This window comes from Aulonocara stuartgranti, assembly GCF_965226115.1.
Source record: "Aulonocara stuartgranti genome assembly, chromosome: 3".
Lineage (NCBI taxonomy): Eukaryota > Metazoa > Chordata > Actinopteri > Cichliformes > Cichlidae > Aulonocara > Aulonocara stuartgranti.
In genome coordinates this window covers 14,116,285-14,144,077 of record NC_138941.1, presented here as the reverse complement: position 1 = coordinate 14,144,077, position 27,793 = coordinate 14,116,285, and the positions used below count along the sequence as shown (strand labels likewise).

Here is a 27,793-nt window from a genome sequence, read left to right as displayed (position 1 = left end):
CACCTGCAAATTAAATTTAATAAATAAGACGTACAATGTTGTAAGGCAAAGTTGATCATGCACTTGTCACGATAAACAACAACATACATGGCAGCAGAATCACTCCCACCCACCAACCCTTCATATCAAGCTTTCAGATTGTTGCCTGCTGACATCCTGATCTCGTACATCTACCCCCGATTTCTGCAGCAGGGTGAACTCTTTGTTCGGGGGAGTCGAAGCAGCAGGCTGGACCCACTGTGAGGTTTAGACACGCCAACTACAGCTGGAACTGATACAGGACGAGTCAGAGGCTCGGATCCAGCACCCAACTGCTGTGTGCCTCAGGACGTCCCGAGATAGCTCTGCAGCTTCCTTACTGTACTTCTGTCCAAAGAGCAAAGGTCAAAGTCAAACGTAGTGTTTGTAATGTGGAAGTGTCCGGTCTCTTCAATCAGGTTTACAATCTGCAAGACAGACAGTGAGAGTGGTGGGCACAGGCTGGGTCAAAGTAAAGTCTGCAACTATTAACTATTGTTATACATTACTACTTCATCATTATTATTTCGTCTAAGGTCTAATATTTATTTTAAACAAGCAGATTTCTTTATGCAGTCATCTGCTGCAGGCACAGCACGCTCTCAGCTGGCCAATCAGAAGAGAGCTTCGACCTGCGCTAACGTGTTTCCTCAACTGGTCGATTTAAACCGTGTGAATAAAATCTGAGATCTGAAAATCACTGAATTCAGTTTTTACATCTGACACGGATCCCAAACTTTGTAGAAGTGGGTTTGTGTCTGATGGACGTATCGGACACTGCTGACATCAGCTCACCTGTTGCAGTATGTGACCTTCTCTTAGTGTCATTAGTCTTTTATGCAGCTCCACCAGCTCATCCAGGTAAACCTGAAAAGCACACAGCAAACACGGCTGTCATGATGTAGCAGCGGCTGATGGTAACAAACCCCAAGACATAACAACACTTTCTATATTTCAGAATATTTACTAGTCTACTCCACATTACACGCACTGTTTCTAAAAACCAAAGACACTCGTTCTCACCTTATCACACTCCATGCTTTTGTCTTGCTTGCTCTGCTTGGTGGGACTTTTTACTTCCACTATCTGACAGACAGAAGAGCAAAGAGTCACCCAGGGTCACGCACACACCTGGATACTGTGGCTTTCAATCATGCTGCTCTAAGACATAAGCCAGTATATTACTGATACGATTACCTGGTTATTAGTAGACTTTAATAAGGGCGGGGCCTCACTGCACGACAGCGGGGAATGGGAGGAGCTGTCACTTCTGCTGCCATCACTTAAACTAATCCTAAGTGTGAAGTCACAAAGAATAAAGACATTAAAACTGTTGTCTCAGCTGTTAGCTAAAAACCGCTAACAATGAAAAATCCCCCATCTGAGAGAGTGGGGACGAAGGACGGTCTTTAACATGAAGATGACTCTCGCAGAATCAGTGTCAGGGAGGGGCCTGCTAGATCAGGGGTGTCCAACTCCAGGCCTCGAGGGCCGGTGTCCTGCAGGTTTTAGATCTCACCCTGGGTCAACACACCTGAATCACATGATTAGTTCATTACCAGCCTCTGGAGAGCATCAAGACATCATGAGGAGGTCATTTATCCATTTGAATCAGCTGTGTTGGATCAAGGACACATCTAAAACCTGCAGGACACCGGCCATCGAGGCCTGGAATTGCCCACCCCTGGCATAGATGATAGAAAACCGGTCAACTGTTGGAGACGATCTGGTTAAGTTATGCTTTTTGGCCAAGGTTGACGGCACGCCTCCACCAACAGGATGGTGGAGACAGTTGGAAAGAGCTTACATGAAATACTTGAAAAGTTAGTAAAAGGCACGTTGAAAGAACCTTTAGAAACTGTCACAAGCAATTTTAACCAAGATTTAAATAGCGGCTCTTCATCATTTTACAGGTTTGTTGTTAAAGGCTGGCTCTACTGCACAAACATGTGAGATACAAAGTAGCCCTCATAATAGCAATATCCTGGTTAGAAGGAATTCATTACCAATGTCTGCACACAGCTCTATGAAACTAAACTAGTGTGCGGTTCAGCCATTCGAAAAGCTGCCCTCGGGTTACTAACCTGTGCTGGTGGTGTGTGAGGTGTGCTGCTCGATCCCTGTCTGAATCCACATCGTCGTTGTCGTCCTCTGAATCGTCGTCGTCGTCCGAGTGCAGATCCTGCATCACTGACTGCAGCGGGCCAAGCACTGAGTGGAACAGTTCAATAAAGCCTCAGTCATTGCAGTTTAAACCTCAGGAATACAAGCAGAAAGCTGCAGATTGTGACGTTGGTACTGTAAAGCTCAGCAAATGTGGACTGGTGATCTGACTTTCAAAGGGAACATGCACACATCTCGAACTCTACATAGCTGACTTACAGCTCTGGTTTTCAATTGTTCTCATTGCTCAGGAAAACAACACGATTCTTTCATGTTCTTCAATCTCAAAATGATTTAGCAGCCTCTCTTACGACGTCTTCAACTTTCTGAACCGACTCAAAGTAAAAGTTTATAAACCAGGGCTGTGCCCGTTTGTTTACAGGCTCAAAGTGATACTTTAAGAAGATTTGTGGTAATAATGTTTCTGATCATTTACACAAAAAGATATTTTCTGCAGCATTTCTAAGTTTGATTAAATGAAGGGCATCCCATGATTGCTTCCAATGAGCTACTGTCACTGATGACACAGTGCCGTTTGCAGCAGCATTAAAGTGGCACGGCACTGCAACACAGAATAAGTCAAATGTAGTACAGAAACAGGGTTGGTGTTAGTCGTAGTTTGGCCTGGAAACTTTTGTTAAACAGTAACTAAAGTAACTTAACCTTGTGACTCTTTAGGAACCTGCACAATATTTTCACAATAAAACTGAAGACTCTCTTCTACCTGGGATGTTGGGTCATGAGTTGAGCTTTTTAACCTGCTGCTTTGGTCTTGCACCATGTACTGTATCAGTAACTTTCATCCACTGTTTGCTCTTCCTGTCACATGACGTCCTTCAGCCACACTTGGTGGAGTCATTTGTTTACATTTGGGTCACACACAGCCTGACTGTAGCGCACAGTTTTTTCACCTGAAGGGCTGAAACAGGTTCTTGCATATGTTGCAGAGCACTGTGATTGTTGGAGGTTCCTGAAGTTGCTCCACTGCAGACTGACACATGTGGCTCTCACTCCCAGACATGCCCAGGCTTGTCTCTTAATTGCATGCACTAGGGATCATAACCACCTGGTGTTGCTATAGCAATGATATCTCAGTACGACAGTTTTGTATCACGTAAGAATGATTGCAGACAATATGATATACACAGCTAGTTAATGCTTCCACTTTACAATAATAAAGCTTATGGTTCATATTAGAATATGTAGGAGGGATCACTCTCCTCAGCCTTCCCGGGAAAGTCTGTGCCAGCGGGCTGGAAATGAGAGTTCGTCCACTGCAGGAGCACGATGTAGAGTGGCTACATAAGATGCAGGTTCAGGCATACCAGGCGAATTCAAGGTCTGGCTATACCAGCATGGTATAGTACCAAGACTCATTGGCAAGTCCTGCATGGGGCGTTAGGGACTCGGGTCCACCCACTTCCAACAATGGGCAATAGCTGAGCCCTGGCTGAGGAGAGGCATGGTCCGAGCCGAGGTCCGGCAGCTAGAGGAGGAAAGCACGGAACTGGGTTTACAAGGAATCTGGACATAGTGGGACCTGTCAAAGCAGACGATTAATTGGCTTTAACTTTGGAGCCTTTCCACATCTTAATATTGCTCCGCTTAGTCTACAAGTCAATGACGGAGGAGCCACAGTGCAGGTTATGTGGGGCGATGGCGCACAGGCTGGAAGAATGCAAGACTACTGTTAGCCAGGGAAGACAGAGATGGCGCCATGACCAGGTCCTGAGACTGAGCAGTACTGTGAGAAAGTAGCATCACACAACACCAACATCAGGTGGCTGGAGGACCCAACAGCAGACCAAAGAACCTCCCAGAAAAAGCCAACATAACAAACACAGACATCCAACAATGACTCCACAATGAAGAGCTGGATAGTACTGGACACCTACTGGCTAAAGAGGCAAACAGCCCTCCAAGAACACCTGGCAGCAGCTGCTGGCTAATCAACCACACACAGTGGTGCTGGACAAGGAGCAGAAGGCTGCAGTTGTGATAGATGTGGCAGTCCCAGCAGAGAGCATGTCAGGAAGGGGAGCATGAGAAAAACTGGAGGAAAACTGGAGCCAACGTAGAAGGTCAAGAACGAAGTGGTCCCAGTAGGAATGAACGCGTTAGGAGCTGTAATCCCTAAAGTGGAAGAGCCAGGCACAACATTTCTCACATGACCGGGTCCACTGCCAGAGACCTCGAGGTCGAGGTCACCGAGATTCAAACTCGTCGACGTCGTTAGCTTAAATCCTACGTAGCCTCGTTCTTGAGGTACTGCATGCACAAACCTGGCTCTCCACCCCAACCATCCGACCAGCGGGGTGATGACAATCAGCCTTTTTACAGCCGAGAGGAAAAACACAACATGCAGAGATATGTCAGGTTTTCATGATCCAGCCATTCATCCTTCCTTCAGTGGGTACTTCTTAACTTCAGTTCCAGACTTTCTCTTTGATATTTGGTCACATTGGGGCCCGATGAATGTAAAAACAAAGAATTACCAGATTTGGTTTTTTACCTTATTTTTGTTTTTAAGAAAAATATCAGCCACATCTGATAAAATTTTATAGAACAGCAGCAGTATAATGTCCTCGTAAGTGGATATCAGGCCCTTGTAGAGCAAAATTTAGTATTTTGGTCTAAATAACCCAAAATGTGATGTCCACATATGTGGACGCCCGGTCCTAGGAGGTTAACATGAGCATAACATTTTTCAGGCAAACGCCTCCATGTGTAATTAACATAGAGCCACAGTATTGTTACTGTTTTGTAATCAGCCATAGGCACTAGCACCGACTATTTTAAAGTGTTACTGTTACTAGTAAGCTAACATAAACTAACCAACCCAGTGACATCACATGCTGATGTCGGTAAACGTGTTATATAAACTTAAACTTTAAGCACTTACTTCTTAAATCGAGCTGCACAGACAGCGTTACCTTTGAGAGCAGGGCTCAGTGGTGTAAATTAGCCTTCATACATGTAGAGTTTCATGTCCACTTTAATGATAACAGCTAATTATCTCAAATCGTGAGCATGTTAAATTCCCACCAAGCAGGTTAACGATTATGGTAACTGTGTAACACTTCAGTTTTCTTTACATTGGAGTTTTGCTGAGTGCTGTGCATTGTTGTGAATGTCAGCTACATGTGTCGTAGTGAGGAAAGAGGTTGTGTGTCTGCCTGTGTGCAGGGGTGCTGCGTGTCAGCTGGAGGCAGTGAAACAACACTGTTCAATATCGATCCTGCTGCTAAGGAGCGTTTAATCCAAACAGTGTAGCAACCTTATGACAACCATACCACAGTCTCTACAGGGCACACAATAAGTGTTAGGCTACCACTGTGTACTTGGTGTTACGCTTGCATGACAACAGACTGTTGGACGCATCATTTTGCTTTCTTTGATTTCTACCAGTGAGTGTGATAAGTTTATGTCAGCTGGACCTAAAGTGATGTTAAAAACACTGTTTAAGCTTCACACTGCCAGACTGAATACTTCCACCTGTGTAACATAACAGTTGGACTCACTATAGTCTCGTCACATCCTGACATCACCCCAGCCCTGTCCTCTGTGCATCGTGGAAAGTGACGATGGGAAAACATTCAGACACTTTGTGCTCACATTAGTTTTCCTCTCCCAGATTCTCCCAACAAGCAGCTGAAGATCTATTAGGATAATTGTTGTTATCACAGTTAATATTCCAGATTTATCTGATTACATCTCAACACCCCACCACCCACCCCCCTTTGTCGTGTGCTGTTGTTGATTTGTTGAAAAGAAAAGTCATTAAAAAGTGAATTCAATTCTTCTACGGTGCTGCTGAGCACACGCATGTGTGCGAGGCGGCTGTTTGCTGGTTTGCTGAATGGCACTGAACACATGTGCCTGTACAGTTTAAATCATTTGCTCAGGATTATGTTTAATTTCACGTGGCACTCGTGATATAAATCTAATCACGAAAACAAACAAATCAAAGCGCTGCAGTTTATTGGTTACATCGCTTTGACTGCACGAAGTGTCACGTATGATGTTAGTGTCACTAACAAACAGCACAAACTAAACTTTGTAACTTGTGTGCACGGTCCAAGTCGGTTACCTTGTCGTTTGTGGGGTGTGGGAGCAAAGCTTGAACTGGAGCTGGAACCCGCTGGACTGGGCTGCTCAGACTGGGAGGAAGAAGAGAAACAGGCAGCGATTAATGATAAAAATATGACTCAAACTGCTGTTTGACTGAATGTGGCGGTTCTGCAAACACAGAAGCAAATGAATACTATTCGAGCCCCGGCTCCGACAGTCTCGGTCGTTGTGTCCTTGGGCCGTTGCCTACTGGTGGTGGTCAGAGGGCCCGGTGGCACCAGTGTCCAACACCATCGCCTCTGTCAGTGCCCCCCAGGGTGGCTGTGGCTACAATGTAGCTGCCATCACCAGTGTGTGAATGGGTGGATGACTGGATGTGTAAAGTGCTTTGGGGTCCTTAGGGACTAGAAAAGCGCTATATAAATACAGGCCATTTACCATTTACTGTTATTATTATGTATGTGCTGAAAGAAGACCAAACCCAGCAGGAGTGGACCAACCTGGACTCACCAGTGTTCCCACTTTGAACACGTTCGGCTTTCAAACCACCTCCAAGGGACAGGAATTAAGAGTTACAGTGAGGGGGACTCTCTTTATTAAAAATATGTTTATTTATCAAGGTTTGTATTTATTTTCAACAAATACAAACATAAAACAAACGAGGCTGCAGAGAGCACTGGATGTCTTTTTCCAGCTAATGTCAGAACTATCTGTCCTGACATTAGTTGGAGAAAGAAGAGCTCCAACAGGAGCCTGGTTTCATAGTGCCATCCATCGTCCGTTGGGTCGGCAAAGCATCAAGAGAAAATTAGATTTCTGTGTAAATGTTCAAGGTTGAAGCAGTACCTTTTATAACAGCACACACAGTTCACATGAAACAGTGTGTGCTAACATTTCCATACAGTCCTTCCCTTCATGTCCATGTTTGTGTTTGACACGTCTGCAGTTTGGATTCATAAAAGCCAAAAATGAAAATCGTTCTTTTAAACCCTTTCTTGAAGCAGCATCTGCCCACAGGCAGCAGAGGCTCACACAGCCCAGAGTGAGGATGTTTGACTCTTTCAGATTGACTGAGATGTGGACTTAAACAATGACAGTGCACGTTTAAACGTGTTTCAATGTACATGCACAGATACATAAGGAAACCTTCACAGTGCAAAACATGGTGAGGAGAAACGTGAGAGAAAGAGCGCACAGCTGCTCTGCTGGTTTACAGGCTTCTTCAAAGTGTCATAAATTTGACCGGCACTCCTGTTTACGGCTTTTGTTCTCCTTTACTCCAAGTAAGCAAACCCAATCACATCAAGAGACAATAAACCGACAGCACATCCAGGAAACTGTCTGACGGTCTAGTTTAGAAACCACGGGGAACAAAGTGGGAAAAGTTGATGCCTGCAGCCGCTCTCACATCCACAGCTCGCAGCGCTCTGCCTCAGCTCTGCTCCTCACGCTCGAACCATCCGATTCATCTGCTCTGGATTTCCTCTGATTAGTTCCCAACAATGGGTTCAGCTACGGTTCCCCCGCTGCTCTGCACAGCGAGCAACTCGCTCGCTCCTCCACGCGTCCACTGTCACAGATCAATATCCCATCTGTGATCTGTTCAGCCTACAATAATGAATCCCGCTAACCTGCAAAGCTAATGACAACAGATGGCTGGCACTCATTTCAGTTTGAAAATAAGAGTGAGAGGATTGTCCACAGCAGCAGACGACATCTCATGAAGAGCAAACAAATCTGGGATGTGATTAAAACAGCTGAATGTAGAAAAACAGACTCAGGATAACATGAATACTGTCATTCAAAATAAAGATATTATTTTTATCATGTTTGAAGTTTAAGACACTCTTACATAATTAAATGTTCTTCGTGCTGTGTGATGATGATGAGTGGACACTTAAATCAAATAGATGATAAACTTTCTTTTACTAAATTTATCTGTCACCAGAACGTCACCAGTGTGACATCGTCAGCATCCTGAGACACCAGCATCTCTGTGGGGTCCTGACCATCCAGCACAAAGCGCCTCGACGATGCGGCGCCATGGAAATAAAACTGATTGGTTTTAAACAGACGTGTGCTGGTCGGAGGCCACACCCAGTTTCCCTTCCTTCATGTCATCACCTCGTCCGTGTTTCCTTCTCTGCCGTTTTTATCCGAGCACTCGCTCCCAAACTCTGAGATCAAAGATGAAGCAATGGGAGTGCTGGGCTGTGTCGCCTCAGGCCCACCAGGGTTGCTAGCCTGGGCACAATCAAATGCCTGGAATTTGTCAGCCCACATGCTTTTTACAACCAGTAGCTGCAGCAGCCCCCACCCCAAAGCTACTTCCATGACAAAAACACAGGTTTCGGTGCCACTCTGTGAGAACTCCTTTGACTAACCACGCGGCAGAGAACGATGCATGAAAGAGCTGCACTTCATACAATCACTGACAACAGAAATAAAAACTGCTGCAGAAAGAAATGCTGTGAAGCACAAACACGCAGCCATTTGATTCTTTCAAAGCTAAAAGAATTAAAGAGGAGCTGTGCTATTTACGGCCCTCGTTTCTCCTCAGGTGCCGTAAAACCATAAATCTTTCTCGTCTGTGATTTGGCTTTAAAACTTCTTTATGGGGAGGCTCTCTGCAAACCAGCGTGGGCATGGCAACAAGGTCAAATGTCAGCCTGTTCATGAAGCTGCAGCATTTTCCTAATTTGGCTCACGGGTTTGAAGAAGACGCAGACACTCTGTTAGATACTCGACATCATCATCAGCTGTTTGCTCCCAAACCAATCAATGTGCAGACGAACGCACCAGAACTTCCACCAGGTTTACTGGTGGAAGTTACCAGTAGATGAGCTCATTCCCAGCTGTAACGACAGTAAAGCGTCACGTTTACTCACATCCGATCTGGCAGACTGGTCCTCCATATCAGAGTCATTAGCATCAACCAGGTCCTGGAATGGCGGCAGCGTGGACACGCTCCTGAGGTCTGCGTCCTCGCTTTCTGCTCGTAGCTTACTGCTGTGCAGCTGCGATCGGTCTCTCAGTAGTTTCTTATCCAAACACGGACCGTCCAACTCTGAAATCTGCATTTCCGAGGAATTCACAAACCCCTTTTTGCGTCTTTTGGTCCCGTGATCGTCACCTTCGAGGCCGGACAAGCGCTTGTTTAACCTCGACACATGAGTTATCCCCTCAGTCCTACGCTCCTTAGACAAAGACTTGGGCTGCTTGAAGCCCATCTTAGGATTGATCTCTCTAAGTGGCTGGTTCTCTTTGGGTTTCCTGGAAGATTCTTTGGGGGCTTTTCCGGGTTCCCAGCCCGAGTCCCTGAAGGCACTTTTGGGGTCTTTTAAATCTTTTGGGGTCTTGTCTATATGGTCCTTAAATGGCTTGTGGAGTTTGGAGATGCTGCTGTTGTCAGAGCTGGTGGTTGTGGCCATGATGAGGAAAGTGTTTCCTGTAGAGCCATCCTGCAGATTGAAACAAACACAGGAGATCAGATAGTAGCGTCGGATATTTAAGTAGCTGGAGATGAAAAGTGACATCAAGCAAAACAATAACAGAAGAGAAAGAAAGACTGAAGCTACACGGGAAAAACACGTAAAGCTCAGAGTGTTCAGGCACAAGGCAAAGGGAAGCTCCTCGCGCTGTCAGGGCGCTAATGAGACCATACCGCTGTCAGCTGATACAGTATCGAACACGCCACCGATTTTACAAGCAAAGATGTTTTTAAAGGTGCCGTGGACATGAAACCCACTCAGTCCACACATGCAAGGACATCATACACGTGCACATATTAAGTTATGCATAGTAATGAAAAACAATGCAGGGAAAAGTGCTGAACACACTAACTGAAACTTGTACAAAAACCTTTATTGATAGTACAGCTTCAAGATGCCTCCTTTATGAAGGAAGCAGTCACACTGCTCAGGTGTGGTTTCGTCCCAGTCTGTGGGATCATAATCTGAACAGGTGATTGGCTCTAATCCTGTCCCTCACGCTGATGTTGAAACCAAAGCTGATTGGGCGAAACAAAAACACAAAGTGTGGAACAGATCAGCTGATTCTGTTTGCTAATGTGTTGCTAATATCTTTCTACATTTTCTTAGTTTAAACCAAGTTTTTCTGAGTAAATATGAGTTCTAAATCAGTGCATTCTGTTTTTATTTACATTTCACGCAGTGTCCCAATATTGGCTGACAAACACTGCAATGATCAACTGTACAGCGAAACACTGATGCTGTATTACTGTAAAACACTAAATATCTGTTTCTTTGTCCACAAACATCCACACGGGTAAATCTTCGGCCCCTGACATTCTGATGTACGTCAGATATTATAAAGTGGATCCAAACAATCTCAGAAAAATGAGGGATGTTCCTGGCCACTCATTTCTAAGCCGACTAAACGAGGAAAGCCAAACGGCTGCTGTGAAACTAAGAAACACTGCAACACACTGTGGGTTCAGTTTGAGGGCTGTATAATGGACAAACACTGTAAATGCTGCTCAGCTGTGTGGCGTCTCACATCGTGCATGATGAACACGTTATCCTCCAACACCAGACTAAACCCAGAACAGAAACAGGTAACCTGATGGTAACCCTCAGCTGCATCAGAGGCTCCAAACTAACCTGCTGAGGTTGGTTTTAACAGCAGTTGTTCTGGTTTCATGTTCCAGCTATAAAAACATGATTTTGATATCATGCCATTTAAATTTTAAACTTACCACATACACTGATGTACTCATGCATATACACACAACGGACGATGACATCTTTGCTGCTGAGGAATTATTTTCCCTTTTTCCAATTTTCAAAGTGTTTAAAAAAATGTTTAAAACGTTAAAAAGAAAATATTTCAAACATTAAAGCACAACATTGGTTACTAGTAACCAAAATAACACAGGTGGCATAAAAACACTGATTTGAACATTTGTGACCCACCTGTGGAAGACTGTAGGGTCCAGTCTCTCATCTAAAGGTTAAATATGATGTTAAGATAACTTTCTACTAAAGATGTTCATGCACTATTAAATATGACAAAACGAATACACTGTGGCACATTGTGCTGTGCATTATTAATGATGCACATTGATGCAATTCATAGAAACCATAAATGATCATCCATTTCCTCTGACGGGTCGTTGCATTAAAATAAATATATCAATAATGACTTTGGTTTGCAGAGCGCCTCACATGAAACCCAAGGACGTGCTAGAAACAGTATAAATGAAAATATAGTGAAGAAGCCTACAGCTCCCTCACAACAACCGCCTTCTGCAGTTTATCCAAGGAAACACAGAGACATTCCCAAGCCAGCCGAGAAGCAACCTCTCCTGGGACCGCCTCCCAGAAGGCCACGCCCTGAACACCTCACCCCGGCGACAGCTGACTCAAATGGTAAATGGCCTGTATTTATATAGCGCTTTACTAGTCCCTAAGGACCCCAAAGCGCTTTACATATCCAGTCATCCACCCATTCACACACACATTCACACACTGGTGATGGCAGCTACATTGTAGCCACAGCCACCCTGGGGCGCACTGACAGAGGCGAGGCTGCCGGACACTGGCGCCACCGGGCCCTCTGACCACCACCAGTAGGCAACGGGTGAAGTGTCTTGCCCAAGGACACAATGATGGAGACTGTCCGAGCCGGGGCTCAAACCAGCAACCTTCCGAGTACAAGGCGAACTCCCAACTCTTGAGCCACGATCGCTCTCCTTTCGATGTAGAAGGACATCGACTGCAGTCCGAGTCCCTCTTGAACTCGTCACCCTATCACAAAGCAAAAGCCCACCTTCGGAGAAAGCTCACGTCTTGCATCTGCGATCTCATTCTTTGCACTTCAGCAGTGAGTAACAATAACAGGCCTAGTTTTATAAGCGATGGCTGCTTTGCCATTTGCTGGCAGACGACTGCGTATGGGAGACACAATTTTCTCCCATTGGGCACCAATTAAAGCGTTAACATTAAACAACTAGTCCTTCTGATACGTTTAATGACAGCAGCTCTGATGAGTCAGGCACATTCCTGCTAAGAATAGGCCGAAGCACCTCGGTTCAATTCAATTTTATTCATACAGCCAAATCACAACAAGCTTTACATTGTACAGTATATCCTATAATAACAGATACAGAGAAAACTCTTATCCACATACAACACCATCTCAGTTCTGTTCACCACAGCTCAATTATACACATTATGACATAATCATTTTGCCTAGCAACAAGCTTTTAGCATATATAAACTTTACCACCATATTATTATTTATTGATTGATTTTTTTTACTTTTTTAATTAAGTATATCAACTAACAATATTGTAGTTTTAGTGATTCATCTAAAACAAAATAAATAAATTAGTACCAAACACCGGTGCACCCTGGGAGAGGCTCCAGGCCCCGACAGGCCAAAGCGTTTAGTGCAGTACAAGCAGGAATCACCCTGAGGTTTAAAAAACATATTTCATGCTTGTGCTACAACTTTTTTGCAGCAGCTGGTCTTTGCTGCAAAACGAGCGACCTTTGTAGCAGCAGTGCTATAAGCTAACAAGGTAAAGAGCAGAGACACTGACCTTGGACGCAGTAAAGCCTTTGCTTTTCTTTGTGTCAGAGCTGTTGGGAAGTGTTGCCAGCTTGAGGTGGGAGCCAAACAGGGAGGTTGAGCCCTCCTGCATTATCATCACCTGCCAAAGGAAAATCAGCAGCTTAAATGAGCAGAGAGTTCTTTGCTTTCAGTAAATGTAGAGTGTTCAGTCTCTACCAGGACAGCTGATAATAAATCAGTCATTTACTGAGTAATATCACTGTGTTTGTAGAGTCAAGTACCAGAAAAAAGGACATCAGTAAAGAATGTTCAGCTTTACTGTCAAGCAGCTTGTGTGAGCACTTTTGTACATATTTGTTCTATATTACATCGATTTCATCCCAGTGACATCAGTGCCTCACATGTACATGTAACTGACTTGGCTCAAACCCATTCCCATAAAAAAAAAAATAAAAAAAAACTGCATCAAAAACAACAACAACAATCAAAGAAAGAACAACAAAGGATTCTTCACTTGTACAAGTGAAGATGGATATCATGAAGATTTAGAGTAACACATAAATGCCACACAGTTACCAAACACACACAAAACCATATGACCATAGACTATACTGGCTGCACTCGAGGTTCACCTGAAGCACAACAAGTGAGCACCGCTCCAACTGCAACTCCAATCCCCAAACGTTTGATCGAATGCTTATATAGGTCATCATGTGCTACCACATACCCCTCTTCATGAAACGCCTCACGTGGTCTGAAATCTTACTCAAGAACAGAACCCGATTCCTGCCTAGCCTAAACATTTAGCTAATTACGGCTAATCATGAAGTGGACCTGCTGTCATCTTAGATCGCAGTGCAGGGGCGGGGCCGGTGTCCTGCAGGTTACAGAGCGCAACCTGGGTCAACACACCTGAATCACATGACTAGCTCATTACCAGGCCTCTGGAGAACTTCAGGACATGTTGAGGAGGTAAATAAACTGGATTAAAATGAAGTCAGTGCACATGAAAGTCCCAGTGAGGGAATTGAAAAGCTTAGCAAAGGATGGCAAGTTAAAGATGTGTTTATTGAACTCATTATAAACACTTTATCAACATTTTAACAACATAAACCGTTGTTCCACGATTTCTGGCACAGCTTTAAAAAGAAACACATGCTTTATGTTTAGCAACAGCGTTTGATTTTCGTACTGCACATTATAGCAAACATGTCCACTTTGGTCCTGTCCATACACAACCACAGGTTTGTGACTTTGTAAAGCTCAACTGTGCTGCTCTGTTATTTTTGGCAAACTCCAGGAAGACAGTCGCACTATGTTAACGTAGATGTAAACGCTCCAGACAAGAAAACAACCAAAACCTCTGCTGGTGTGGAGCAGTAGGGCCGTACATACACTGCCCCGTGAACGCCGTGTTTCCATGACTGCAGGCGTCTTATGTGGATCTGACAGTCGTTCAAGTGCACAATTTAGTAACGGGACACATTTGAAACAACTGGTTTTGACTGAAATCCCTTACATTAAAGTGCTACAACAAAGTTCAACATCTGCAGCAACAATAGCTGCTACATTGTGTCATTGCTGAGGTGGTAACAGTAACAGGGAGGAGGAGTCATGAGCTACAAGCCTGTTAGAAATCTTACCTTTGAGTCTTCTGAACTTCTTTTGTGAGGATTTCGTTGCTGTGAAGGACAACAGAAGAACAGGGTGACAATCTTGGTAAACAGAAAAATACAAACTATTCATTACTATTCATATCTCACATATGCAGGGTAAACTAGTTCAGCCATTGACTGTCCAGACTGACTGTAGCACTTCAGCCCACTGTGGGGCCAATCAGAGGCTCCAGACATGTCAAATAAAGTGAATCAATACTGAAGTGCAGTTTTAAAACCCTCACATTTACTGAGGAACGTAAACTTATGTCATTGCTGTAAAGACTATACACATATACTCCACACATACTACATCCATGATATAAAGCGACAGCCCAGGATGGACCTGGTCTGTCACGCCCTCGTGCCTACCCCTCCAGCTTTCAGTAACTTCCTACGAAACTCCTCTGTTGGATTGTTGAAGGTGAGCTTCTCACAGCGGAGGTGATTGACGGGCGGGTGACCTTCCAGGTGGAGGAACAAGTCATAATCAAAGCGAACTTTCTTCGGTTCTTCCTACGGAGAAGTGGAAGGAAAACCACGAAAGGGACAAACAATAAAAACCCGTCATGCAGCACGTTACCCACATCATGCTCTGTTTTTGACTGCATCATTTAATTAGATTCAATTCAATTTTATTTACACAGCATCAAATCACAACAAAAGTCGCCTGAAGGTGCTTTATATTGGACAGTAGATACAGAGAAAAGCCCAACAATCACATGACCCCTTATGAGCAGCACTTTGGCGACAGTGGGAAGGAAAAACTCCCTTTTAACAGGAGGGGCGGGGCCATCTGCTGTGACCGGACTACCTTATTCAGATCCCAAACACCCTCTGAAGCCTGAACCATGAAATAACAGACAGAATTTTTTTTTTTAATTAATTAATTAAAATTTAAATTTCATATAAACCCTTCATTTTGATTGAATTTGCTACATCTGGCAAAAATGTGTTGTGCAATTTATTTACTTTCTTCAGGGGAAAATAAATAAATCACACTGATTATGTACAAGAACTGTATTTGTTAAATATGATACACGAGGCACTAAGTAAGTACCACAGTAACGCAGCAAACTCAAGTCCTGATTGTAAACGACTAATTAAAAAAAATAAGTTGAGAAATTTAAGGCAGCTTTCAAATGAACATCCATGTTTTTGCTGGGTTAAGATCAACTTTGATTTTTTGCTTTTGGACTTAGTTTCATTATTTTTACTGGCTTTTTTAGTTTGAATCACCATTTGATGAAATGATGACAGTTTGGGTTGAGACGACCTTTGCTCAGGAGTCAGCATCTGTTAGATGTGTTCGAAAGGCTCTCTGCTAGAAAACGCCAAAGAAAATAGAGCCAGTGGAACCAGTGGAACCAGTAACAAGCTAAAACTCTGGAACAAATGCTGCTTCTGAATTTTGCACCAATAACCAATAATGGAGCTCTTCCAGCACTACAAAATGCACCTTTCTCTCCACTGGATGTGCCAGTTCATGGCTCTGACCCAGTATCTGTGTGGGGTCGTTTAATTTAAATCTCTGCATTCATGACCTACGTTACCAGGTGTCGTCACCCAAAGAGAGAACCAGTTCATCCAGCCTTTACCCTCACATGGCAAAGGTGGCATCGCCTTTAGGCCCAGCTGTGTGTGTGACCTGCTGCTTTGTTAGAGCTGCACACACACCTCTGAGTATGGTAGGCCAGTTTTTTCTCTTTTCCAGCAAAAACACTTTCAAGAGAGCACAACTGAATCACGCGTACACTCCTTCAGTAACGTCGCTGCAGAAGCTTCCACATAATACATAAAATGTTGCAACAGCTTGAAAAGACGTGACTCTTGATAGAAAAATGAAAACAGCTCTGAATGGACACATTTGACAATCAGCCTCTCCAAAGCTGCAGTTCAGGAACGACCTGGTGCAAACCCGACACATGTTCAGAGCATACACAAAAACCCCTTCATGGTTTAGAGGTTCAGGGTCTTACAACAATAGTGCATTACCCACAGACACAAACCCTGGCAGCTGAGTGCTGCTTGTTAAATGTACCTTGTTTCTGAAATAAACTTCGATGGGCAAGATGAAGCCTGCGTATCCAGATTCCTCCACTTTGTACGGTGGATCCTTGCACACTGAAAGAGAAAACTGCTGTTAGACTTCAGCACCAGGAGGCTGACAGTTCACAAAGCTTGCTTTAAATTCATGCAGTTACATGAAATGCAGAGCAGCGCTGAGTGTGCTGCAGCCATCTGGTTGGGTTGCTGGGAGACGGCCGCTCTGACAAACACAAAAAACCCAACCATTACATAAATCACATCCCCTCCACACCTGAACCAGGTGACAGGACTGTATTAAGACTGTTGCTTCATTTATTGTGTCATTAAACACACTAATCCTGCAGCTGTGTTCTCATGAGACCTCATTAACTCAATTTCTGCAGCCTACTCTGATGCATCGATACAGAGAGCGGGCGTCCATTAGAGCCAAAGCCTTAAACACACACGACAAGGCCAAGACGTCCACGCATGCTCGTAGAGGAGCACACGGATCACAGCGGATCCCTCCTGAGTCACAAACTGTACCAATGCAGGAAATGTACTAATTAAGTTACGTGTGCTTATTGAACAAAGGAAGCTTTGCTTAATTCTCAAATATTGTCCGTTTGACACATCACAGCATGCAGCTACGATGGTGATGCGTGTGAATGTGTAGAAATGCTGTACGGATGGATGAGAGTAGAGAAGGACGACATCTTTCTCACATCGTCCCTCTGCTGCCTCCAACATCTTCGTTCCTGAAAATCACATCTTTTCAAATTATTGTTGTTAATAAGTTACAAACTATTTTACTTACTGGTCACGGATCTAATCCAGTAGTCTAGAACTACATCTGTCCATGTATTCATACTATGACAGCAGTGGCACCTCTCAGTGTCCTTGTATACACAGCTATGTGCTCAGTTTGAAAATCCTACATGTGCTCAGGTTTCAGTGGTTTAGGTTGAAAAAGCAGCCATGACCTGATGGAGCACATAATGGTTGTTGTGAAACGTTAGCTTCATGCTTTTCAGGATTTTTTTTCCTTCCACACTTTTAAATCTGCAGCTGTTTGACAAAATTAAATGTCACAGCCTTTGTTACCCTCAAAATGAACCAGGATCCTTATTTTAGGACAGATGTGTCATAGACACTAGGCTTGTAACAATACTACAGTTTCAGTTTTAATACCAATACCCAGAAAAATAGCATGGTGAAGAGTATAACTGCATCCTACACCAACAGAAGTAATGGTGAACAAGTTCTATCTTGAAAATGTCAAGTTGTTACCTTTCAACTAATTCTTTCAAATATAAAGTTGATTTAAATAAAATCAATCCTGGTGGCCTGCAGCGCTCCCCCTCAGCCAAAGACACGAATTTAAAAATCAGAGCTGATTTTCAGAGATGTTGTCCTCCAACCACGAGGTCAGCGGGATTCAAACTCATCTGAGATTTTCAGCAGATACACCTCTGGTATCAAGTTGAAAATCTTAGGTGACCTCCTCCTTGAGTTATCACATTCACAAGACTTTACAAATCCTTGATCCCCGACCTTGACGCTGAGCTCTTTAGAAGAGCACCTATGGCATGAACTTCCCAACCCTACATCCCCTCATTCTTGATGTATCACATCTGGACAAAGTGTGGTATTAGCTGTGTTGAAATGAAGAAGACAGAAAACAGAGTGCTTACTGTGAACGCTCACACCGCTCACTGCCTGGATTTCCAAACTGACCTTTCAGGCAGCTCTTTACATCCTGGTAATTGCTAATAGTTAAACAGCAATGCTGACATGTGCTCCTGCCAGGTTAATATTTATGATAATTTCTTAATACTTTAATACTAGTGAAATGCAAGCTTCACTGATCTCTGGAGATGCCTCTGAAAGGACTGTTCGGTGTTAAAGACAGCTGTTAGCTGCATGCCTGACTTACTGCAGCAGTGCCATGTGAAAACAGCACTGTTTGTATTGATGTTCTTGCAAATATGTACCATTGGAGTCAGTGATTAACATCTGAGTGCCTATTTTTTGACAGCCCTAATAGAGACATTGCTTATGTTTGGAGAACGCAGGGACTGATGTAGACCCCAAAAACACGTCCCCACAGTGAAACGAGGGCGTGGGAGTATTAGGCTGTGGGTATGCTTCAGTCCATCTGGAACTGGAAATCTTGTCAAGGTGGAAGGAATTATCAAGAAAGACACACATGTGATAGTTTGGAAAGAAAAGATCAAGCAGCCAAACCTGGATCTAAGTAATCGCTTTGTCACATTTTCCTTTGTCTGAAAACGCCTGCGTCTCATCTGTTTGTGGGTTTATATTGGTGCTAATGTAGGACCCTTACATTCATACATCCCTGTAAAGAGGCACTTTGACGTTCAATCACTGTTGCTCTACTAGAGACAGTGCTATTAAAACTGTTCCAAAGTACTGACTAAGCCAATCTCAAAGAGCAAGGGCCGACCAAAGCTGCACATCAGCATGAAGCTATGGTCCAGCAGGCAACAGTTGCTCCTGTTCTCGGATGAACGCTACAAAAAGCTGAGCAAAAGCATTCTTCTTATGTCATGGTGAATCTGATTAGTGCTTATTTATGCACAGACAACACTAATTCATCATGATATTCACCGCAGGTGATGAAGAGTGTCTGTGGTTGACTGAGCAGAGCACCCAACAACAACCCTGCACTCCCCCACCCTACACGACCTCTCCTGACTCTACATCACACTAATCAGGTAACAGCAAGACCCTTCGACAAAATGAGGTCAACATTAAGCTCCTGAGCAGCAAGAGCAGAGCAGGGATGAACGCACACGCTAAAGTTTGTGTTGGAGGTCAGTTAGGCCGTACGGGTGGAGAGCCTCAGCAAGTTAAAGGTTAGCATCCTCCTCGCTGCTCGTCGTACCTCTCCCACCCCGCTAGCACACATGCTAATGCAGGTCACATACAGAAGCAGGCTGCATACACACTATATCACATATGTCAGCCTGTTAAGATACACACACCTCCACAGAAACGCACTGAAAGAAACTCCTGATCAAAGGTCTGAGACTAACAGCACACACAGCAGGGTGAAACTTCCACACCTCACCTATAAAACCACCACAGAAGTGTTGGATGCTCAGTGAGCTCCGGGGTGGCAAACTTTAATTCTTGCAAAAGGTTGATCAATTTCCTATTATTTGATCTGATTTTATTAGCGTCAACATCATCAACATGTTTGATGAAGAGCAAACATGATGCAGACGATGTAGGACAACTCGAACATGCCTGAGAAGGACCGTTTACGAAGTTTGGATGAACCTTCAGAGTCGTAAACTGAAATCACAGCAGAGAACACTCAGATCTGATTTATGACAACATCTGCATATCATAATAATGATAACGAAAGTAGCTCCTCAGACGTGTAACTGATGAGTCCGATGAAGAAGGAAGTAATAATGGAGCACATTATGATTCTTTACGTCCAATAAAAGCTGCCAAACCAGTGTTAGAACGAATCTAACATTACGAGAACCATCGAGAAAAAGTGAACAGCAGAAAGAGACAGCAGGTTGGTCACATCAGCTCCAGTCGGTGCTGCTCCTCGATATTAATGTTTTCCATGGGGGGGAATAAAGGATATGCAGGGTGTGATTGAGGTGGGTGATCTGCTGCACCCTCAAACGAAGCAGCCACAAGAAGAAGAAGAAGACGAAGAAGACGAAGAAGAAGAGTGGTTTATTTGTACAGCACCAACGCGCAGTCGATTTAATGTGCTTCATATTTTAGGGTAAAGATCCAACAGACAATCTACGCACGTGGAAACCAAACTACACCACCATCAGAGGTGGGCTTCAGGTGTGCACCAGTACTTCCTGAAACTATTGGCCTCCTGTTACCTCACGAGGTAAGACATGCTGCACTACATCTGCTTACTAGCTATCATGTACTGGATATAACGTCCCAGTATGGAGAGTATGGCTACAACAATGACTTATTATTCAGACTTATGGATATATTCATGTCAAAAAGGTTAACAAGTAATAATAAATGAATGCATAGGCTTTCACAGGTTTCAGGCCCTAATAAAACTCCACCAGCAGGCCACGAGTCTCAGAGCGAGTCCTGACTCAGGCCTCGGAGCTTTGTTGTGGGGAGGGACTGTAAAGAAAGACAAATGTTTTATGGTAAGGCCAACTGAGAGGAGTGAAAGAGCTTTCAACAGACACCCCAAATAAATCAAGCTTCAATAAACCACTTCCTCAAACTTCCTTTCATTGATTGAACCGAGGAAGAGTTGGCATTTACAGCCCAGTTCCTGTTCCTTGGAGGTGGCCGCCTTGTTTATCGGCACCTCCTCCTAACCCCATGCTTTCTTGTAAACAACAGCAGCCAGCCTGGAGCTTTCTTTGTGTTTCACCTTCATGAGTGGAAAGCATTTTTGAGGAATCAAGGAACAATACCGGCAAAATCCCGAAGCCCTTCAGTTTCTCAGAGCTTATTTATTTTTCCTCCACGTTACAAACTACACGTTTCACGCAGTTTTCAGGGAGATGAACCATTTTTTTTATCTTCCAACTTTCCATAAAAGTGACAATTCTCTGAAATATCAAACACCTCTGAAGAGATTCCCTCCATCTGTAGATTAAACGGCACTACAGAATCCAAATGAGGTGCTTAAGCAGCACGAGCCTCTGCTGCCAAAAACAGCACCGCCTTCGCTGCTTCCTAACAACGTCTTTACCTCCATTTGTTCAGACAGCTTTGCCATTTGGCTGTCACCATGGAAACACCTCCATGCTGGCCTGCTAACTAAACAGCAGCAATGATGAAGCGCAACGGCGGCTTTACTCGCCGACTCGGGGAGCTTCTCCGAGCTACACACCCAATCGTTTGGAGAGTGAGAAGAAGTTAGACATGCGCCATCTTTTGGCGTTCTCGCTCTGACTCCCTTCGATGTTTGGATTGATAAGAAAACACTGATGTGCTGACATATGAAGAAGACTATATTGAGAGCACTTAGGATCTGAGATCTTATCAGTGGACCTAGTTTGGTTTGGTATTGCTACACAAGCCAATAAAGACCAGCTGACAACTGTAAACAGCAGCAGAGCTACAGGACTGATGTTCAGCACCTTCTACATTTTTTGGCGTCCCGACAGACCCCAGATATGTCCAGGTGGACATACAAAGCTTATATTTCATTTGACAAGCCAAGTGAAATGGAGACATGTTAAAAGGACGTCCACGTCCATTTAGTCCCCCCCACCTCCAAACCCTCTGGTTTCCAAGGCTACAGTTTATAACCATCTGTAGTAAATACTGCTGCAAAGGTTATCGTATAAATCAGCACACGACCTGCTGCCATTAAAGCAAACTGTTAGTCCTCACTTCAGTTTGTAATTTTAATATCTGCTCGTGACGTCTTTAAATGTCTCCGTTTTATTTCAGTGTGTAGGTGGAGCCTGTGTGGCTGTTTCAGTTAAACTGGAAAGGAACCATGTCAAGAAAAACAGCTGAGCTCAGATCTTTGTGCGAAGCACACAACGTCCAGGTGCAACAACATGTGCTGGTGACTGATCTCTTAGTTGATTAAACAAGGAAAACATTAGACTAACCAACTAGTGTAAAACTAGGAAATACTCAGGTATAAAGTTCAGTTTGAGAACAGTTTAAATGAAAATGTCAAAAATGAATTATAGGCCAGTCAGTGAGCCATCGGGGGGCAGATTAAACTGGAGCAGCAGATCCTGGAAGTCATGTAAGCTGTGAGGCAAGGCCTCCTTGGACTGGACTTGTTTGTCCAACATGCCCCACAGATGCTCGACTGAACTGATATCTGTGGAATCTGAAGCCCAACTCAACACCTTAGACTTGTCCCAGTTGTTCCAGTTTGTGCTACTCAAAGAAGGCACCTTCTCCCACTTCTCCATCATCCTGTCCTGATGCTCAGGTGTCCACTGGTGACCCTTTTGGCAGTAGACGGGGGTCAGCGTGGACATCCTTACTGCTGTGCAGCTCCATGTGCAACAAACTGCGACACGCTGTGTGTTCTGACACGTTTCTATCAGAACCAGCATCAACGTTTTCACCAGTGTGAGCTTCAGTAAGTCACCTGTTGGACTGGCACACACAGGTCAGTCTTTGCACCCCACTGGTTTACTAACACTAACCCTACCTTCATTAGATCACTTTTGATAGATACTGACCAGTGCAGCCTGGGAACATCCCATAGGAGCTGAAGGTTTAGAGATGCAGTAACACAATCTTAAACCCTTATGCTTGCTCATGTTTCCTGCTATTAAAGAGAAAACCTTCACATGCTCCCTGATCTATGCCACTCACCAACAGGTGCATTGATGAAGAGATGACCAGCACCATCACCTCACCCGTCAGTGGTGGATTTCCATATTACCACACTAAGCCTTCTTTTCCACAGTGGCTCTAGTGTGTAGGGCTGTGTCAGCTGGGTGCCGTGTTTCATTAACAGTTAATCTTGTACTTGTACTCCTCTAAAAACTCAACTGTGTGTCACTCCAAGCAGATGATGTCTGCCACTGCTGAACAGGTTGTCAGGATACTACAATTTCAAACTCAGTACTGACACCACAGGGTCGATTCTGACCCCCTCCTGCAACAACACGTGGTGAAGAAGTTGTACCTTCAAAACATTAACTTGTTCATTTTTCAACAAATTTTCCCAGTTATATGTTAGCTTTAACAAAATAACTATTGAAGCTTAAAGGTTTTATTTATTTTACATAATTTCATTACAGATTATTGCGGTAAAATATATTTCAGGATCTACTAATGAACAATGGGCGCAAACAAACAACGCTTTACCATCTACATGACTGAATTATTGTAGAAGAAGAACATAATTAAAATGAGTTTGAATTGGGGTCGGGCGACTGGATGAATATTTCGACTATCGCCGATAGGCTGAGCATACTCAGCCGGATGGTGGACACGTGCATGCTCATGCAAGTTAGTCGAGTTTGAGTACTTTGCTCGTACTACACTGATTACATTGCTCTGCAATCAAAAAGTCTGTGGACGCACGAATTTATCGCCCATCGCCGATTATTGGACTGATGATTGTCGGTTGGAAAATTTTTACATATCGCCCAACTTTAGTCTGAATAAAGTCTCTCATTTGTTTCCTAAAATAAAAATAATGATTAAAAAATTTAGACAAAGTACGTGTTATGTATTTAGGATGAGTACAGGATAAGATAACAAAGTTAAATACATTTAGAAGACTATATATTACTTATACTTATATACTTATATTATATAAGATTATATCATACAGTTTTGGTTTGATTACAGACCAATTTTTCTAATAATTTCATTATTATTATTATGATCATCATTATTATTAGTAGTAGTAGTAGTAGTAGTAGTAGTAGTAGTAGTAGTAGTAGTATCTGTGTGGCCACCAGTATTGTTTTAGATCAGGGGTGTCAAACATAAGGCCCGGGGACCAGGATCGGTCTAGCAAAGACTTCAGTCTGACCCACTGGACAGCTGTAAACACTGTGAAGGCGTAAACTTGGCATTTTTCTCTACATTTTACAGCTTTTTCCGATAGATAAAGGGCACTGATACTACACTAACATAATAAAACAACAGAGAAACAGTTAAATCTGATAACTGTGTAAATTAAAAATGTCCAGTTTTAGATTTATAGGTCAGTAAGTGAGCTACCAGAACTTTACTAATTTATCTGAGACATTTTCTTAGAATTTAATTCCAAAGAGTCACGCTGACAGATTTCTTTCTTTATCATGTAGAAAAGTTGAGACGTCCTGTTTTCCTTATTTTAAGATACCTCGGAGTCTAACTTCTTTGCACTGACACAAAGGGGAGTTTCACTGATCTGGCCCAGGATAAAGGTGGGCTGTATGAGCTAAATAAGTTCAACATTACTGATCATCCTTACTGTCTGTGGAGCTATGTGATGAACACTGGGTGGACAGTCTGAAGGTTAACTGTGGGCTTCTCCAAGGTTAGTTGTTTACACTGGTTTGTACTGGTCTGGGAAACGTTTGGAAATTCATAAATGAATGTATGACACACTAAACTATTTATACTTAAATAAAGTTTTGTATGTAGTAATATTATTGTGTCTATTACAGCTACTACTAATGTTATACTAATTACTACTGCTGCTATAAATAAAAAAGATGCATGTAGACACAGACTTCACCTGATTATATGATTATTGTCATCATTGTTATTACTGTATTATAATAAGCCGAAGCACCAGCCTGCACCTCTTCACTCACTAATTTGTGTTGTCTGTTGTTATTTATGTGATTATTTGTGTCAAAACATGAAAAGTGAAACGACACCAGGACGTAACATTACACAGACAACAAGACAGAAAGGACTTTAAGTGAGAACCTGACTCTGCCAACGCTGCACTACAGGTGTGAAATAAATGCACGCACATGAAGATACAACACACATTAAAAGTATACACATATACACACACACACACACACACACATATATACATATATGTGTGTGTGTGTGTGTGTGTGTGTGTGTGTGTGTGTGTGTGTGTGTGTGTGTGTTTGATCAATTACAGATGTGAAGCCCTTAACCTCCACCCCTCCACACAAAGCACCAGGGCAGCTCTCCTCACCTCGCTTTGGTTTCGGGAAGCTTTCGTGCAGATGAAAAACCACTTTCTCCACAAAGTGCTGGATGTTGCTGTGCTCTGGTCCTCGCACAAACACCATCCAGTCGTGGGTGAACCCTTCCACCGTGGGTTTCTTTCTGACCTGGGCACGATGACCAAGTTCCAGTTTCACCTGCACAGCACCCTGCAAAGCACAAAGACGCAGGGTTAGCGTTACTAAAGACGGGTCACGGGTCCATGTTTCATGCAGGTGTTTGTTCCTGAAACACTGCAGTCTGCTGCTGTTCCTCTCAGCTGAAGCAACAGGTACACGCTTACACACGACGAGCTGAGCTGCTCACACGTCAACCTTCGTGTGTCCTGCGCTTTGTTTCCTGAGCTAACGTTACACAACTGTTAAACCGTAACATCGTAAGAATAAAGAGCAAACTTCTCAACAAAGTTGGCATGTCTGCGTTACCGGCCCAGCGACTCCTCTCACTGACTACAGCCGCTCTCCAACACTCTATCGGCGCATTAGCCGAAACGTTTTGGGGGTTTCTCCCGAAAGATTTTCCTCTGTCTGTCTCTGAGGGGAATTTAACATCTCTATTATTTCATGTGGTAGCGGCGCGCTAAGTAGCAGTACAGCCCGAAAACCCTTGTTGCAGAAAAACCCACGGACCCCTCCGGTGTGCCATAAATGTCCACGCGTATAGTGTTTAAACCCGAGCCGGGAACAGCAAAGCACCGTGAGCAGCTACTTACCGAGCTGGCCATAGCTGAGGCCGAGCCTTCGTGTTATTTCATGGAGACTTCGTTTTATATTAAATGAGAGGTGAGTGCAGTTTGCCTATGACGGCCGACATGGTTTCTTAGGGACTCAACTCAGACCCAAGACTTTGAAAGGTTCGCCGGCTGTAAAGCGTCTGTAATGACGTGGACAGTATCCGCTTGGGGCTTTTCAAAGTAAAACACTTGCGGGAAAGATGCACTCCAGGTCCCCACATACCTAACATTCTCCTTATATATATTTCTTTAGATTTGTCTTTCTTTTGTTTTGTCTTTCAGACAATCTCCACGTGTGTTTATTTGAAAAGATTCAGGTTTCTTAACTACTTTTCGACTTTGTTGTTAGCATATATACACACAGCTGTTTATAATCCTGGCGTGTATGATTTTAACCTGTATATGCATGACCCAGAATGAATCATTTTAATTAGTAAATTACTTTTTTTTATACCGTTGCCAGCAATCCAGCTGCACAGACATTTACTTCCAACATTAAGCTGTTAATGCAGCTCCAAAGACTTCTGCACTCTGCCAGGATTAAAACTAAGCTATGCTTCTCTAATTTTATGACTGTAGGTCCTTTTTGTGTTTCCTGAAGCTGTCCGTGCATTCGACAAGTCTTGCCGGTATTGAAGCTCTATTTTAGTTGAATTGCATGTTTTCACTGTGCAGTATTAGTAAGGAATGTAGGAGTGCCTTCACTGGCGTCTCTGTTCTCTTACTGCGTGTCTGTGGTTCCCAGCACTGATACTGGAGTGAGATTTACAGTCTATAAAGTCTTTAAAGGACTTCAGCGGCAAAGAGAATATCTTCACACACTTACTGGATGTTAAGTCTGTTTGCCATGACTTTAAACCAATTTGTTAAGAAAGTAAAAGATCGTGTAGCTATTGTGATATTAATCAGAATCAGAATACTTTATTGATCCCGAGGGGAAATCATTTAATATTAATAATTAATAATTATATTAATACTCAATATTAATAGTAATTATTAATTAATAATATGTAATATTAATTATCACTACAGCGTCATTATTTATCTTTAAATTCATTTTAATGACTGCTAACTACGGTGCACTTTTTCCAAAAATTATCCAGTATTTTATTTTGAGCATGAAACGCGGTCACTTCCGTTACGGTCTTTGTTACGTTCAACAAACCGGATCGCTTTAAGAGGCACAGCGCACGCGCGGCTTGGCGTACCCGCTTGAGGCCTCAGAAAGAGCACGAGATGCAAAGAACCAATAAGAGAACAACAGATCCACAGATCTCCAATCAACTACCGGCAACCTCCCGTAAGAACGCTACGTTCAGGTCCCAAAGGAAACCTGATGTTTCTGCCTTAAAACAATTAAATGTAACGTTCAAAGTCGCTCGAACTGGAGTTTAAAATGATAATCTGATTGTTCCAGGCTAACGAAAAGAAGTAATTCAGTGAACTCCAGTTTCCCCTTTTCTGTGCATATATGTTACTAAAAAGGTTTTTTACTATACTGCATAATAACGCCCAAATTTGGACAAAATAATAAGAAAGTCTATGAAAAACCCTCTTATACAAACTAGCCTTCAGTGTACTCCAGAGAATTGGCTTAAAGTGTCATATAATAACAACAATAAATAACCATCATTATTGTATAGCACTATTTAAAACACATTTCTGAAACTCTTAACACATCACAGAGAGGTCTACATATCGCATCACACAGTATAGAAATATGTATATTCAACCATAAACTGTTACAGATCCTTCTTGCAAACATATTAACATTAAAGCAGTGGTGTGAATCATAGTCAATAGGAAATGGATAAATGGATGGAGATAGAAGGAAATGAAATTACATCTAATTATTACTGGTACATAGTACAGTATAGGACTGCTGCATATTCTTCCCACTGAATGTGTCCAGTTACCC

The 27,793-nt window shown here is 43.2% G+C and overlaps 1 protein-coding gene across 1 annotated transcript; it reads right to left on the bottom strand.

Annotated features, from left to right (window-relative positions):
- On the bottom strand, positions 1-26,011 carry mllt3 (MLLT3 super elongation complex subunit). The gene is made up of 13 exons (XM_082527210.1): positions 25,855-26,011; positions 25,111-25,291; positions 16,486-16,568; positions 14,817-14,960; positions 14,433-14,471; positions 12,818-12,928; positions 9,141-9,713; positions 6,272-6,341; positions 2,103-2,229; positions 1,216-1,312; positions 1,042-1,104; positions 814-885; positions 1-446 (listed from the first exon to the last, which is right to left on the bottom strand). Exons 1-13 carry the CDS (start codon positions 25,864-25,866, stop codon positions 324-326), a joined length of 1,695 nt encoding a protein of 564 aa, XP_082383336.1. The 5' UTR covers positions 25,867-26,011; the 3' UTR covers positions 1-323.
- Between the last annotated feature and the right edge of the window lie 1,782 nt (positions 26,012-27,793).

Bases quoted from the DNA above. Each gene is read 5' to 3' on its own strand.
- mllt3 (XM_082527210.1), bottom strand. The intron at 14,472-14,816 runs GTAGGCACGAGG...TGTCCTTCACAG, and splicing joins AGTTACTGAAAGCTGGAGGG to CAACGAAATCCTCACAAAAG. The intron at 447-813 runs GTGAGCTGATGT...TCTGTCTTGCAG, and splicing joins AAGGTCACATACTGCAACAG to ATTGTAAACCTGATTGAAGA.